We start from the raw sequence: 16758 nt of genomic DNA, 5'->3' as shown, positions 1-16758 counted from the left end.
ACACCACAGGCCAAAATATTTTTTTATTAGTAAAGAAAAGATGCTCGAGCAATGTAAGCATATTTTAAAAAAGTTTTTAAAAAATGAGACTTGGGGCATATACCCAACCGAGAAAAAAGAACAGGGAACCTGTAAAAATAGAACAATTAAAAAAAAAGCAACAAAATTAAGATTCTAGCCAATCAAATATGTAAGACAAAAGTAAAAAAGAAAAAAAAAAGTGACCCAGGTCAACTTGACCAAGCATGCCAAATATGCAAGCCAAGCTATAAGATTAGGATAAGCAAATAAAAAGCAAAAAAGAAAAAAAGCTAAAGGCAAATACCATACAAATCCAGTGTTAAATAATAAAATTAAAAGTAGGATCAATTAAAAAAATGACAAAAAAAACCAAACAAACCAAACTCTACGATCCGGATCATACGAAAGAGACAACTAAATAGAAGGCAAACCATAAAACATCATGCGACTCAATTCCAAAACAACATAATGCTGAAACATGAAATGCAAAAAATATTAAATTTAAAAAGAGTGACCTTAAAAAAATTCAAGCCTGTAATATTTTGAAAAACAATTAATAGGAAAGGGCAACAATGTCCTTTGAGGAGTAAACATTAGGTATAAATAAGTGGGGGACACTTTGATAATTGCATAAAGTTGATAGATATAAATAATAAGAGAAAAACAAAAAGAGAAAGAGAGGAAGAAATCAGAATTTAGAAGATAGAAAACCAAAAAAGGAAAAGAAAAAGATGCAAGGAGAGGGAAAGATAAAGGAAGGCAAAGAGATTTAGAGAAAATAGGTTTTTAAGGTAAGCATTATACTTTGATATTTATAATTGTTGTTGTTAGCTATGGTTTCAAATTTATCAAGAATTAGGGATTTGAAGTTTGTGTTTTGAGTTTAGTTGATGGATTAATTGAAATGTTATGGGTTAATTGTTATGGGTTTTTGAAGTATATGTTGAAATGTTAAAGATCTGCCATTTTAGGGAGACTAGTAGATCGGGATTCTAAAATCCAGATCAATTGGTTGATAGTTGGTCAATTTAAATCGACTGATTTTCCTAATGGTTTCGGTCGACTACTTGGTCGATTTTAATCTACCATTTGATTGAACAGTAGAGGATGATATGTTCTTTTAGGTTTGGTCAGTTTAGGATATGTTCGGGATCAATCGAGTGGATCTATTTTAGCGTGTACTTATGTTTTGGTTTGTAATATTAGAGTTGTAATATTTTATGTTCTCTGTTTTGAGTCATTTTGAGTATTTCCTTTTGTATTCATATAGTTCTGATATTCCACCTGCTAAGCATCAATATAATTTCCTTTGATACCTGCTTCTATATTCTTTCTACTTTTAAGCCAAATGAGTGAATAATATTCTATATGCAAGATGAATAGTATAGATATTTGAATTGTTAATATGAATGGATTATGCTTCTTGGTAAAATATATATTTGAGTGGATCTATTTTAGGTTCGGTCAGTTTAAGATATGTTTGGGTTCAATTGAGTGGTTATATTTTGGTTTTTAATTACGTTTTGGTCTGTATTATTAGAGTTTTAATCTCTTATGTTATCTGCTTCGAGTCATTTTGAGTATGTCTTTTTTATATTCAGATACTCTTGATATTCCACATGCTGAGTGTCAGTAGGATTTTCTTTGATATCTGCTTCAGTGTTCTTTTTACTTTTAAGCCAAATGAGTGAATAATATTCTATATGCATGAGGAATAATATAGATATTTGAATTGTTAATATGAATGGATCATATTTCTTGGTAAAATATATATTACTCAATATCTCTTATTGAAATTGATTTATTGATATGAGATATTATGGATATCTAAATTGATAATTCCTCATTTGATTGATTGTATGAGTTGAGCCTTTAAGAAATAATTTTATTTTGTTTGATTATTACCTTATGGTATATCAGTTAGAATACCCATGCTAAAATGGTAGTGTTAGTCTTTGTGCACATCGTAGTTCTAAACCTTGGTTAGTTGGGGGACTCACCAACCTGTGATGATTGATCATCCCACAGTTTGGAGCATCATGCTCACTGCATATTTATTTTTTTATAAGCCTTACCTCATGATATTTCTTGTTATGGTCTGCTTGCGAGACTCTCCTTTAAAAGCATAAAGCCAAACTTGTATGTATTTCTCATTAATGTATTACCCTATAGGTGTTTATTGAATGTTATTTACTCACTGAGTTGTTGAACTCACCCTCTCATTATTTATCTTTTTCAAGCTTATAACTTTGTTAATAGGTCAGTTTTGTTGGACTTTTAGTTATTACATTTTTTAAAAAAATTGATACTATTTTGTTATATCTAGTTAGTGCTCCACATTTAATGAATTGTATTAAGATATTGTTCATGTTATGGAATTAATTATGATATCAAATGCTGCATAAAACTCTAATTGAGTTAAAAGAAAAGGTTTATATGTATATATGTTTGGGTTCATATAGGTAAGGAACTAGAAGAGGGACCTTGTCTATGTCTCAGTCATGGATCTGGGGATCGGGTCGTGACAAACTTGGTATGAGAGCCTTAGGTTAAAGAACCATGAATAAAATTAATTTTGTAATATGTGAAGCATTAAGATCCATATCGTCTTGTCTATTGTCCTTGAAATTTTGAATTCTTATCGAGCATGTCTTCTTCAACTCTTTGACTTTTATGATAGATATGATTTCCTATAATTTAATGATAATTTTCATGCTATTGTTCTAGTATGACTTATATGCTTTCACTTTTTATAGAAAATCCTGAAGAGTAGACAAATAGCTGGTGTTAGTAGGGTAGGTGACGATCAGGACGACGTCCCTATTATGTAGTTTATGACTACAAGGCATCAAAAGAGGAGTGGTGCATCCACACATTGATATATTGAGAATATACCCCCACCAGTTGAGGAAAAGCCTTGGAAATTAAGAGAGGAAATGTGGTTGGTGAAACAGGTGCAGGAGTAGCTAACCCTAAATCTTTTATAGAATTTCAACAGCTTAGCCAGGCTATGTATGCGGACCTAGATAAAGTTTAATATGAAAAGAAATCAAAGAAAGGATAGAAATGTGCCATTGTCATCCCATATTGTTTAGGGATTCAATGTGTCATTAAATAACTATATGAAGTTGGCACCTTTTACCTTTACAAGGATGAGCAACTCAAAGGATCCTTAGAGGTTCCAAAATGATATTTGACAAAAATGTGAAGCTTTGGGGCGTACAAACCATCGGGTTATAAGTCTGACATCATTCAGTTTCGAGGGGGATGTGTTCATCTCTTAGTTCGAATCTAGAAAAAGAGTGAGGCCGGTAGAGGATCAGTGAACGTGAAAAATGTTTAGCACCATGTTCTTAGACATATTTTTTCCTTAGAGTGTTAGGGATGCTAGGCTTTATGAATTCGAGAGGACATTCTTATAACATCCTTATTATCGAAAAACTAGTATTGAAAATACCGTGTAATTTTTTTATATTTATATATATATATATATATATATATCACTTCTCTCGACTTTTTTTTATAGTAAATCTACCTCCTTATCATTCATTAAACTAAACCCCATCTATTTTTTAAAATTCTTAAAATTATCAACAGAGTTTCCTTTATTTTTATGGGTACCAAGTTATCGACATCTTTTATATACTTGCACTTAGTATCAAAATAAATCTATATATCCACAACTCAATCATAAAAAGACAACCTTAGGCAGGTCCAACACATCAACCCATTCTTTTATCCCTTTCTTCCAAATTTTTGTTTCTAAAGAAACATAATTATTACATGTAAAATGTCATCTATCACATTTCACTTTATACTCATGCTTAAAATCCTTACTAAAAATTTATTTCACAATAATTACCCATATTCTCTCAAAAAATCTAATTCTTTCAAATTCCTCTATTTAAAACTTAGACCTTCATCTATAATTAAACATCCCCAAATAAAAATAAACACTTTAGCCTGGAAATCATCTCACCATAACACTTTTACTGTAATTCATTAAATTTCAACATAACTAAATGGCCTTCCCAACCCCAACTCATCAATTTCTCAATTACGCGTTGCTAATTTAATCAATCCCTTAGTTTCTGACTACCAGACAACTAAATTACAACTTTATCCTTTTACTCTCTGATTTATCAAATGATTAGGTTAAACCATTATCCCTTAGTTTCCATAACTACGGACCACTAAGTTAAAATTTTCTTTTCCTTAATCTTCGCCACTATGGACAATTAAGATAACCCTTAGATTCTGTAATTACAAACAACTAAGTTCAAATTTTCATTCCCTTAATCTCTGACTTTGTGGATGATTAAGTTACTTCACTAGCCTTTAGCTTCCATTTCTATAGACAAGTTATATTTTTCATAATACCTTTATCCATCATCACTCATCACAAACTTCATTTCAATTATATTCTCCAACAATCATTTTTTTATCCAATTCATGGTCTTAGTACCAACATTTCATTTCCTTCTAATTCATGAACATTAATTTAACAAGAAAATCAAACAACTAAAGTAAAAAAGTTTAAGGTAGCAATACCTACCTCCAGCTCTTGATGCTCGAGCTCCTTCCGTCGATGTCCCAACTCCGGATGCTCTTCCTAACATTTATTGGAAAACATCTGTACTAGTACTAACATATATGACAAACAATATCTATATCCATTTACCTTTCTCACATAATATTTTCACAATGCCTATATCATAACATTTATTTAACATGTTCCTCATCTACATGGTTCTCATTACCTAATCCTTACATTACATTTCATCAAGTCTATTAGTCCTTTTAATTTTCACCATATATAACAATTTTCACTTTCCTTTCTAAATTTTTAACCTATCAAGTAACATAACCCTAACACATTTCACCTTTATGCCAAATAAATATTTCTTTCTTACATTTTCCTATTATAATCTTAACCTTAACCTACATTACTCATGACATACTTTTCTAAACAAAACCACGTAACCTCATTTCCTTTATCACCTATGCCATAACAACCTTCCCCTATCTTTCCTTTTTCATATCATTTTCTTCATTCTATGTAATAATCACACATTCCATTCATTAAATTTTCCTTCTCCCATGGCCGACCATTTAAGCTCAATTTTCTCCTCCATCATATTTTTTTTCTAACCATCTTTTAATCTCACAATATCAACATAAATCACAAAAGCTAATTTCAAAGTGTATCATACAAACATTAATACAAACCCTAACTTTCTAAAAAATAGGAATTTCAAATAACCATATGAAAAACATAACAAATCAAGCAATTGTTACTTTAAAACAACTTATCCAAGTGTATTAAGCTAGAATCAAGGCTCACTGCATTATCCTGGTTTCCTATCCATTATCTTTCTCATTCAAAGTCTACTTTCTCTCTTTAGAATTTCACTTTGTCTCCCATGTTTCCTTCTTTTCTCTCTTGTTTCTTGTTGATTTATAGCTAAAAACACTTTTCTTAGCACAATTTTAGGGTTCCTCCTTGCCTTTTCTCTCTTTCTCTCTCCAATGTCTCTTTTCTCTCATTTTCTCTTCATTTTTTTTCCTGTCCAGCCATGGTTTAAGGAAGAAGAGAGCTATTGGAATTTTCCAACTCATCAGGCGTACTTACAAAATTGCCATTAATGAATTTCATGCTATTTTAAAGTCTAATTATCAACATTTTTTTTATGACCTTAACAAACTCTTATCACTCTAAAATTTGAACTGTATATAAAACTATATGTGAAGAGATTCCTCATTAACTTTCAGCTCACTCCCACGGTCGGATTGGATGTTATGTTCGATAACACAAAACTGGTCGATAGGTGATTTTATGCAAAACAATTCAATTTGTTTTTGTTTAATCCTTGCATAAAACATATCAATTAGACCTCTAAACCCTAGGGGCTATTTTATCATTTTTAAAACAAGTATATAATTTTTTTTAGCTTTAAAAATCCAGTGTTTACAATTCCAAAGACCGATTTTAAAATTCGGTATGGTTATTATAAGTTCTTAGTGATGTCCTTTGGATTGATGAATGCACCAATGACTTTTATGGACTTAATCAACAGGGTGATCGAAACATTTATTGATTGATTTGTTATAATCTTTATCAATGATATTTTGATGTATTTAAGGTCTAGAGAGGAACATAAGCAACACTTAAGGATGGTACTTCAAACTCTGTGAAATCATCAGTTGTATGGCAAGTTCTCAAAAAGCGAATTCTGGCTGGAAAGTGTAGCATTTTGTGCGCATTTAGTGTCAAGGAATGGAATAGAATTCAATCCTCAAAAGATTGAAGCAGTCACCTAAATCCACTTTGGTGACAGGGATTAAAAGTTTCGTAGGTTTGACCAATTATTATCAAAGGCTTGTAGAGAGCTTTTCTCGGATTTCCACAACTAACTAAGTTAATACAAAAAAATGTTAAGTTTCAATGGTCTAAAGATTATGAAAAAAAAATTGGATTTGAAACAAAGAGCTTATGAAAAAAAAAATTGGATTTGAAACAAAGATTGACTATAACACCTATTCTAGCAATACCATCTAGTTCTGGTGGTTACACGATGTACTATGATGCCTCAAGAGTAGAGTTAGGATGTGTTCTGATGTAACATGAAATGGTTATTGCCTATGCTTCACAATGGCTAAAGAAGCATGAATAGAACTACCCTATGTATGAATTAGAAATGGTGATTGTAATCTTTACATTGAAGATTTGGAGGCACTACTTGTATGGCAAAACTTGTGATATCTTCATAGATTACAAGAGTTTGAAATACATCTTTTAGCAGAAGGATCTAAATTTGAGGCAGATGAGATGGATGGAACTACTAAAGGACTATAATTATACCATATAGTACCACCCAGACAGAGTAAATATAATTGTCGATGCTTTGAGCAGAAAATCATCTAGACGCTTAACTAATATTCAGGAGGTAGGAAGACCTCTTATTAGGAAGCTGCATGGGTTAATGGATGAAAGAGTTATTTTTGACATCAATGAAGCTGGAGCAATAGTTGTTCACTTTCAAGTTAAGTCGGACTTGATTGATAAAATAAAAACAGCTTAGAAGAGAAATGATTTGCTACTTAGGATTAAGGATGAGGTATTATAGGGAAAAGTTATAGGTTTTATGATTGGTGAGGATTATGCACTGAGATATGGAAATAGGCTTTGTGTGCCTGATATGGATAATTTGAGGAGAGAATTGGTGACAGAGGCACATCAAATAGTTTACTTCGTGCATCTAGGCTCTACCAAGATGTATAAGGATTTTAATGTGTGTTATTGGTGGAATATGATAAAGACTAATACAACAGACTTTGTTTCTAGGCATTTCACCTATCAGAGGGTAAATGATGAACATTAGAAACATCCTGGATCGTTGCAACCATTGTTGATTATAGAATGAAAATGGCAAAGGATCACAATGGACCCTGTTACAGGATTACATAAGAATTAGGAGGGTTATGATTCAATATGGGTAATTATTGTCAGGTTGATGAAATCAACTCATTTTCTGTCAGTTAAGATTACTTATAGATATGCAAAGTTAGTAGAATTGTTCATTAGTGAGATTATATGATTGCATAGGGTTCCGATCTCGATAGTTTTGGATAAAGGTTCGCAGTTCACAATATAAATTTGGGTGAAATTTCAAAAAGTTATGGTATTGAAGTGAAATTAAGTTCAACTTTTCACCTCAAATTGATAGTCAATCAAATAGACTATTCAGACCTTAGAGGATATGCTTAGAACTTGTGTTATGAATTTTAGAGTTGGTTAGACTAGACTCTTACTATTTGTGGAATTTGCTTACAACAACAATTATCATACTAGCATTGAGATGGTACCTTATAAGGCTTTGTATGGTCAAAAGTGTAGATCATTGGTCTGTTGGTTTAAGGTTTATGAGAAAGGCCAATAGGACCAGAATTGATTCAAATTACCTTAAATAAGATAGAGGTGATCAGAGAGAAGTTTAAGACCGTTTAGAGTAGGAAAAAGAGTTACGCAGATAAAAAAAACATGACTTAAAACTTTTAGTAGGTGATTGTGTGTTTTTTAAGGTATCACCGACCAAAGGAATATTCAAGTTTGGAAAGAAAGACAAGTTAAGTCCTTGATTCATTGGGCCACATGAGATTCCGGAGAAAGTTGGAGCAATTGCTTGTAGGTTAGTACTACCACCAAACTTGTCAGTTATTCATTCGGTATTCCATGTTTCGATGTTATGAAAGTATATGTCAGATCTATCTTATGAATTAGAAGTTTAGCCGATTGAATTGAGAGATGATATGACTTATGAGGTGCTACCAAAAGCTATAGTGGATCGACAAGTAAGGAAACTTAGATTGAAGGAAATAGTTTTAGTGAAAGTGAAGTGAAAAGGTCATTCACGTGATAAAGAGACGCTAGAGCTCGAGGATAAAATATGCGGTGAATATCCTTATCTTTTCAATAAATTTGATAAGTGTTCAAGTATTTTTGTCAAGTTTTGAGGACAAAGCTCTCATAAGGTAGGGATAATGTAATATTTTTAAAGGAAAAAAAAAATTAACAGGAAAGGGCAACAATGCCCTTGGAGGAGTAAATATTAGGTATAAATGAGATAGAGACACTTTGATAATTGCATAAAGTTAATAGATATAAATAGGAAGTGAAAAACAAAAAAAGAAGAAAGAAATTAGAATTTAAAATAGAGAAAATTAAAAGAGGAAAAGAAGAAGTTATAAGATGGAAAGATAAAGAAAGGAGAAGGGAGTTTGAGAAAATAGGTTTTTAAGGTAAGCATTATACTTTTATATGTATAATTGTTATTGTTAGCTATGATTTTGAATTTGTTGAGAATTAAAGATTTGAAGTTTGTGTTTTGAGTTTAGTTGATGGATTAATTTAAATATTATGGGTTAATTGTTATAGGTTTTTAAAGTATTTGTTGAAATGTTAAAGATATGGCATTTTATATGTATAATTGTTGTTGTTAGCTATGATTTTGAATTTGTTGATAATTAAGGATTTGAAGTTTGTGTTTTGAGTTTAGTTTATGGATTAATTTAAACGTTATGGGTTAATTGTTTTGGTTTTTAAAATATATGTTGAAATGTTAAATATATGTCATTTTGGGGAAACTTGTAAATTGGGATTCTAAATCTCGATCAGTCGGTCAACTGGTTTGTCTAAAATAGTCAACGGGTTGGCCTGATGGCTCTGGTTGACTGGTTTGTCAATTTTAGTCGACCGATTTTCTTGATGGTTTTAGTCAACTGCTTGGTCAATTTTGGTCGACCGATTGACCAAACAATGGAAGATGATTGATTCGTTTAGGTTTGGTTAGTTTCGGTTCAATCGAGTGGATTTGTTTTGGTTTTATAATTGCAATTTGGTCTCTAATCTTAGAGTTGTAATCTCTTATGTTTTTAATATGTTTCAAGTCGTTTTCAATATGTTTTCTTTTGTATTCAAATACTCCTCATATTTCACCTACTGAGCGTCCATAGGATTTCCTTGTGGTAACTGATCATATTACAGTTTGGAGTATCATGCTCACTGCATATTGATTTTTTGACGAGCCTTACCTCATGATATCTCTTGTTATAGCCTGCTTGTGAAACTCTTTTTTAAAAGCATGAAGCCAAGCTTGTATATATTCCTCATTATTGTATTACCTCGTAAGTGTATATTAAATGTTATTTACTCACTAAGTTGTTGAACTCACCCTCTCATTATTTATTTATTTTAGGCTTATAGCTTTGTTAGTAGGTCATTTTTATTGGACTTTCATAACCATTTTTTTTTATTGTAATCGATACTATTTTGTTATGTCTAGTTAGTGCTCTTCATTTATTGAATTGTATTAAGGATTGTATTAAGATATTTATTTATATTATAGAATTAATTATGATATCAAATGTTGGATAGAACTCTGATTGAGTTAAAATAAAAAGTTTGTATGTATGTTTTGGTTTGTATAAGTAAGGAACCTAGAGAGGGACTTTACCTATGTACCGGTCATGGATTTGGGGATCAAGTCATAAAAGAGCCAACTTAGACCAACCCCCAGTTTAAAAGATGGGGATAAGGTAGACAAACAGAAAAAAAAAAAAAAAAATTGGAGAGAATCACGAAGCTTAATATCAAAAAATCTCAACCTTGAAAAATAATTCCCAACCGATATAATGTTGGAAGATAAAATTAAAAAAATATTATTTTTATAAATTGTATTAAAAAAATTATTTTAACTATTGAAGGATAGAATCAGAAGAAAAATATCAATTTAAATAATTAGCTAAAAAAACCCAACAAATAATGACAAGTAAAAAGACTCTAGATAACTAGGGTTATTTCATACCAACAAAAACTCTACAAAAAGCAAATAAATAAAATAACATAACTTGAACTCTAATTGAATAAATACGAGAGGATGAACATTAAAAAAAAAAAAGGTTAAGCAAAGGAAAATAAAAAAACCAAGCAAGCCTGATGTGAACCTTCTATATTTGGTTCAGAACTCGTGAAATCTTGAATTTGGGTTCAATCAGGAAACTTAATTTCTAACCAATTTAATATTTAAAGATGAAACCATGAAAACAATATCAATTTAAAAAACTTTTCAAAGTAAAAAAAACTAACAATAAAAAAAACAGATATCAAATTTGACAGGAAAAAAAACCCGAAAATGATGAAACTTAAAAGAAAAACAATTTAAACTTTTTTTGTTTAAGTTATTTAATTTTTGTTCCCAAGGTTTTTAAGTTATTTATTTTTTAAAAAAAACTGAAAAGACTATTCTACCCCCAAACAATTTGAAAATAACATTGAATCATGGTAAAACAACCATCTCACCCCCAAATCCTAGCTTAATGTTTTTTTTTTTTTTAGCTAGGGGAAAATTTTTAAAAACACTATTCTATTGAATAATGTTCATTAGCACGCACCGCATTGCAGGTCGGATAAAAAATATTTTTAACTTAAAAAAATATATAGGCACTGCTAATGTTTTTTTAGTAGAAATTTTTTTAAAACCGAATGAGGATTGACTCGATATGACCTGGTCAACTTGATAGGTTCACAGACAACCCAAATGACCAGTAAAAACATATTGACTCAATATAAATATCTAAGATGATATTGTTTTTATAAATATTAGGACGACAACATATTATATCAACTTGGATTAACTTGTCAATCTACATGCTAAGTTATAGAGATTATGATAACCCTATAGAAAATAAATCAAAATAAACTAAAAAGCATAAGTTCCAATAAATCCAATATTGAAGGATGGAATTGAAAAAAAAATGAATAAAATGACCATGAAAATCACCCGAGTCAACTCAGGTTAACTTGCCAAACTCACATCCTAAGTCATGAGACCAGGAAAACCCAATAGAAAGCAAATTAGAATAAATTATGAAGCTCAATTCTTAATCACCCTGATATTGAAAGATGAAACTAAAAATAATATCAAGTAAGAAAAAGATAAAAAAAACAACTCGAGTTAGTCCGAGTTAATCCACTAAGCTCGTGACCTGAGTCACGAGATAGGGATAACCTTATAGAAAGAAAATCGAAACAAATCACAAAGTCTAATTCTCAATCAACCCAATATTAAAGGATGAAATTGAGAGAGAGAAAATCAATCAGAAAAAGAGAAAAAAAACTCAAGTCAATTGAGTTAACATGTTAAACTTGTGGTCCAGGTCATTAGACTGAGATAACCTTGTAAAAAGTAAATAAAAAATATGAAGTCCAATAATGTTAAATGATGGAATTAAAATTAAAAAAAAAACATAGTTTGTTAAATAAAAAAGAAAAAGGAAGGGAAAAAAAACATTATTACATTGAATAGTATTTTATGAGGAGAGGTACGATACAACCTCCAACCAACCCAATGTTGAAGAGTAAAATTGAAAAAAAAAATCAATTTGGAGAAGAGGAAAAAAATAAAATCAACTGAGTTAATATGCTAAACTTATTCTCCAAGTTATTCTATTGGGATAACCTCATAAAAAGTAAATTAAAAAAAATATGAAGTGTAATCACTAATAAACATAATGTTAAATGATGAAATTAAAATTAAAAAAATATATAGTTTATATTAAAAAAAAGCCAAAGAAAAAGAAGAAAAACACTATTAGAGTGAATATTATTTTGTGAGGAGGTGTACACTAAAATCTCCTACTTTTTTTAAAGAAAAAATTTTAACTTAAATATAAATATAAATTATAACAATGTTGTGTCATTTGTGGACACCTTTTTATTTCAACAGTCAACTAGTTTTTTTTGTATTTTAGGTTTTTCAATTCAATTCTCAACAGTTGAGATGTCCATAGAAGACTAACTAGTGGGACTCATCCAACCCACTTTTATCTTTGAAATCTTGGGCAATGCAAAGAAAATACATGTCCTTATAGATCTATTTTAGAAAAATTTTAGCTCTCGATCACTTTAATTTGACTATTTTTAGTGAAATAAAAAAAAATTACTATTAACTTGTTTAGGTTTGTATCAAGTTTAATTTTGTCAATTGAATCACTAAATCTTGTTCATTTCAATTAAAGATCAAATTCAAATAAGGCTTGGAAACCAAATTTTCAAATCATTTCCAGTTATATGTATGAGTATTTTTATGTGACAATGAAAAGGCCCATTGAATATGCATAGTTGCCATAAATTCTGCTTTATTTAGTTAGGTTAGGTTTAGTATTGTTGTGTAAAATGTTTTTTTTTAAGTATTTTTGTTTAAAAATATATCAAAATAATATATTTTTTAAAATGTAATATTTCATATTTGATAGTAGTACATCAAATAAAAAAAACATTAAAAAACATTATTTTATTGTAGTTTTTACTGAGATATAATTTCAAAACATATTTAAAAACAAAAACTATCATACTCTTAAATATATTTTATCGATTACAATTTCATATGAGTGCAAAGCTCTATCTATATATCTAGCCTCCAGCAAGAGGCAATTACAGCACAAGATTACATGACAACATTCCATAATATTTTCAACAATTAATGAAAAGTAAAAAATCTGACATACAAGGATTAAAGAAAAGAAAAAGAAGAAAGCTAAGGTTTAGCATACGTTAACCCAAACAGCATTACTAGGAATGCCAGCATGGACAACGAACATCATATAATATCCAGGTGGGGCCACATTAACATTAATTGGTCCAATCACATTAGCCTTATAAGCAAACATGGATAGCTGGACCACACTCACCACGTTCAGGACCACCATCCTCTGGTTCATGCCAAACGAGTGTGTAGTAAAAGACGGTGCAATAACGGTGACGGAGACCCCCAAATCCAGACGGTAGGAGGAGCACACGAAGGTAACGGAGAACAACTCTCCATACGACACCGCTCTGTCGGACAACTCCACTGTCAAAATTGAAGGTCTTAGATACGCGTACTGTGGATCCAGGTAATGCAGGTAAAAAGCTTCCAAACTCAGCTCAGTTGGGTAGGGTTTCCCTGTCATATTATACCCCTGGTGCGGATTGCTCCCTCCCACTAATATCCTGCCATCTGGCAAGAGCGCAGCTGTGGAGTGGTACAGCCTGGCAATCTTGGAGGAGCTAAGCACAACGAATCTTCGGGTCGGATCTTCATCTGGTTGGTAAAGAACCGGGTTATAAACTGGATTCATGGCGTCATTCCAACCAGCGCTTCCATTGGTTGCGCCGTTGATGATAATCAAGTCTCCGGTGGGTAACAGTAACATATCGTTCATGATCCGAGGAATGGGCATTAGCTCCATGACCCATTCGGGTTTCGGGTCCGTCACCTTTAACCTGCCACAAGTTGTTGATGCTTGCCCGTAAATGTGGAGATAATTGGACTTGATATAGGCACCTTTCTGTGCCCCACCGCAAATCATGACTTCTGCCTCAGGATGGTCAGTCACATTAGTGATTCCGGTTAACCGGAGAGGAAGCAAAACAGAAGAGCCAGTGCAAGGGTAGTTTCTTCTGTCACCAACAGGCATAACCGGATACTCCTTGATCACCTTATTACGTTTGTAGTCAAGCGAGATGGATCGGTTGTTAGCAAAAATGAAAAGGTTACCATCAGGCAAGAGGTGCAAGAAGGGATAAAGATTGATCTCTTCTTGAGGGTCTCTGGTGTGTATTAAGAAAGGCAATGTGAAATTGTCTCTTTCTTGAGGGTTCTTGGGATAAAACTCGTAAGTGAAAGCCCTTCTTCCACCAACAATAATTATGCGACCATCAGGGAGTAATTGGTTACTGGCATACCATCTCCGGTTCCAAAGAACCTGGTTTGACAGCTCCACCCAATCACAAGAATCGTCATCGCAGGGGGTGAAAGAGCGTATTACGGCCTCGCCTGCTTTGTAACCGCCGGTTTGGATGAGATTGCCGGAGGAATCGAGGGAACCAGAAGAGCACCAAGTGTCAGTTTGGACCATGAGAGGGCGGAAGGTGTTGGAAGCGATGTCATAAAGAACGGCGTGAGCAGTGCAATCTTTAGGCTTAACCGCTTCGTCTTTGTACCGGCACTTGCCGTCTGGAAGAGAGAGATTGGAGCGGCCAAAGTCTGTGCGATCAAACATGATGACCTTGTTGTTTCTAAGGACTTGCATGTGCATGGCTGAGATGCCTATGCTTTCTTGGAGAACCACCCAGTTGCCCCCTGTTATGGTGGACAAATACGATCCAGCATGGGCAATTTCTGGTGAAAAACTCATGAAGATATAGAAAACAAAGAGGAAGATGAAAAAAGGATGTTTCTTGATTGCCATTAATATTGTTGTTTTTTTAGATAGGCAGATGAGAGGGAGGTTTCTTGGTTTATATAGTTAATTTGTGTATCGATCGGAGGAAGAGGCCGGTGTAAGAAATTTTTTTCCTTTTCTTTTCTAATTAAAAGGGTTTAATTAGGGCTTCTGTTTCCATTTCTATTTTCTCCTGGAGCAAAGAACGTGTGCAAAATCAGGAGAAAGGTAATGTTGGTGTAGATGGACTAAAATAAATAAATAAATCATGCATTATTAATTTGATTTTGCATGTTTGTTCATGAAAACGTATAAATTAAGGATTATAAGTCAACTTTGAGTTTGTAGGTTATTTCATATATCTTAATCTTACTCATAACACTCGTACATCACTTAAGTTAAATAGATGTTACTAGCATGATCCGTGCTATATTTTTATTAAATCTGATTTAACAAGTCAGTATTAAAATTTCATAACCCGACTTCTTGTCTAACTTGAGTTTAAAATTAAAATTATATGAAAATTAACCTAATGTGATCCAATCGACTTAGCATGTCCAAAGATAACCTGATCGATCGATATTAGAAAAAGTTTAAGAATGAAATTGAGAAAAAAAAATGATGAAATTGACAGAAAAAATCTTTTGATCCAACTATTTTTCTAGCCTAGGTGATACGATCCCAGTTTCAATATCAAAAGATCCATTGGGTCTAGTCACGAGACTTAGAGCAAAGAAATTCAAGAAGGCAATTAATGGACTTCTTCAAGATATATGAGCTAAGGTGGACTTCAAGAGAATATTAAAGAATGAAAAACAAGGCTTGATTAATTTTATTCATATTTAAGAATGAATATTACAGAAAGATTGAAATAAGAAGATTCAAATCTGCTAGTTTTGACCTTTCACCACTATTTTAGCCATAACTAAAGCTATAAAATGAATTTTGATGTGATTCTAATTACATTGGAAGGTAGACATCCACACATTTCTAGTGATATATGGTAGACCTTCTAATTCATCATGCAACGATTTGAAAGTTTCATGTAACTTTCATATTTTTAATCATCATGTCTGGGTAAAATGAGGTAAATTTTTTTTTATGCAATCTGTCTAACAATATATCTCATTATTAATTCTTTGGTTTACCAAATTTACAGCAGAGTTTCCCCTATAACTTATAGATTTCCTCAGTTCTTTTCTTATCCTCCTGGGCAACACATATCAAATAACTCTATTACATACACGCAGTACCCTTCGGCCACCCACCAATTCAATTGTTTCTCCATTTTAGTGCAAAACTTAATGGATATTTAGGTTCCTTTTTGGGTTGGAAGTCACATTTTAGGAGATAGGGTAATGCACCGATGAAACCAATGACTACACCTAAAGTAGCTGAACCTTTTTTATTAGGAAGCAATTGCAGTTTTGGAGGAAAAAGAGAAAAATATTGCTCAACCGAAGCATAAGTGAGAGATTAGGTATTTGTTGTCAAGGGCTTGGGTAGACCTTGGCAATTTGACAGAAAGGTCATGCGTGATGGGTTCATCAATAGGTATGTTACTGATAAGGATGGGAAAATTCACACACTTGCTCCATTATCACTAAGACGAGTGTATGAGGATCAATTGAAACTTAAGAAAGTCGAGGAAGTTGAATAAGATTTTATGAAAAATAACAATGGGGATGTAAGGCCAAGTGAAAATAAGGTGAGCCATGAGTGTGAAACAATTAACGGGAAAGTTTTGGCCATTTGAAATAGGATTGAAGGTTTCAATAAAAAAAAAATAGAGAAGGTTGAGAGTGAAGAGAAGAAAGTAAGGGTGAGAAAAGAAAAGTGTGTAAAAAAATTAAGGATACACCTTATTTTTATGCAAAACAAAGTGACCTTACTCATGCTTATCATTCCAATATGCCTATAATTTTACTATTGTATAAGGAGGCATATTTTAATTTTGATAAATTGAATTCTTGA

The 16758-nt window shown here is 32.0% G+C and overlaps 1 protein-coding gene across 1 annotated transcript; it reads right to left on the bottom strand.

The window, feature by feature from the left end:
* Positions 1 to 13083: 13083 nt before the first annotated feature.
* On the bottom strand, positions 13084 to 14888 carry LOC18102344 (aldehyde oxidase GLOX). The gene has a single exon (XM_006378098.3). The coding sequence runs from the start codon at positions 14809 to 14811 to the stop codon at positions 13123 to 13125; it is 1689 nt and encodes a 562-aa protein (XP_006378160.3). The 5' UTR covers positions 14812 to 14888; the 3' UTR covers positions 13084 to 13122.
* Positions 14889 to 16758: the final 1870 nt, after the last annotated feature.

Source organism: Populus trichocarpa, chromosome 10 (genome assembly GCF_000002775.5).
Source record: "Populus trichocarpa isolate Nisqually-1 chromosome 10, P.trichocarpa_v4.1, whole genome shotgun sequence".
NCBI lineage: Eukaryota > Viridiplantae > Streptophyta > Magnoliopsida > Malpighiales > Salicaceae > Populus > Populus trichocarpa.
The sequence above is the reverse complement of the archived record's forward strand: the minus strand, read 5'-3'. Positions and strand labels throughout refer to the sequence as shown.

What these genes read in the sequence shown, in the direction of transcription:
- LOC18102344 (XM_006378098.3), bottom strand. Translation starts at nt 14,811, where the DNA reads ATGGCAATCAAGAAACATCCTTTTTTCATCTTCCTCTTTGTTTTCTAT.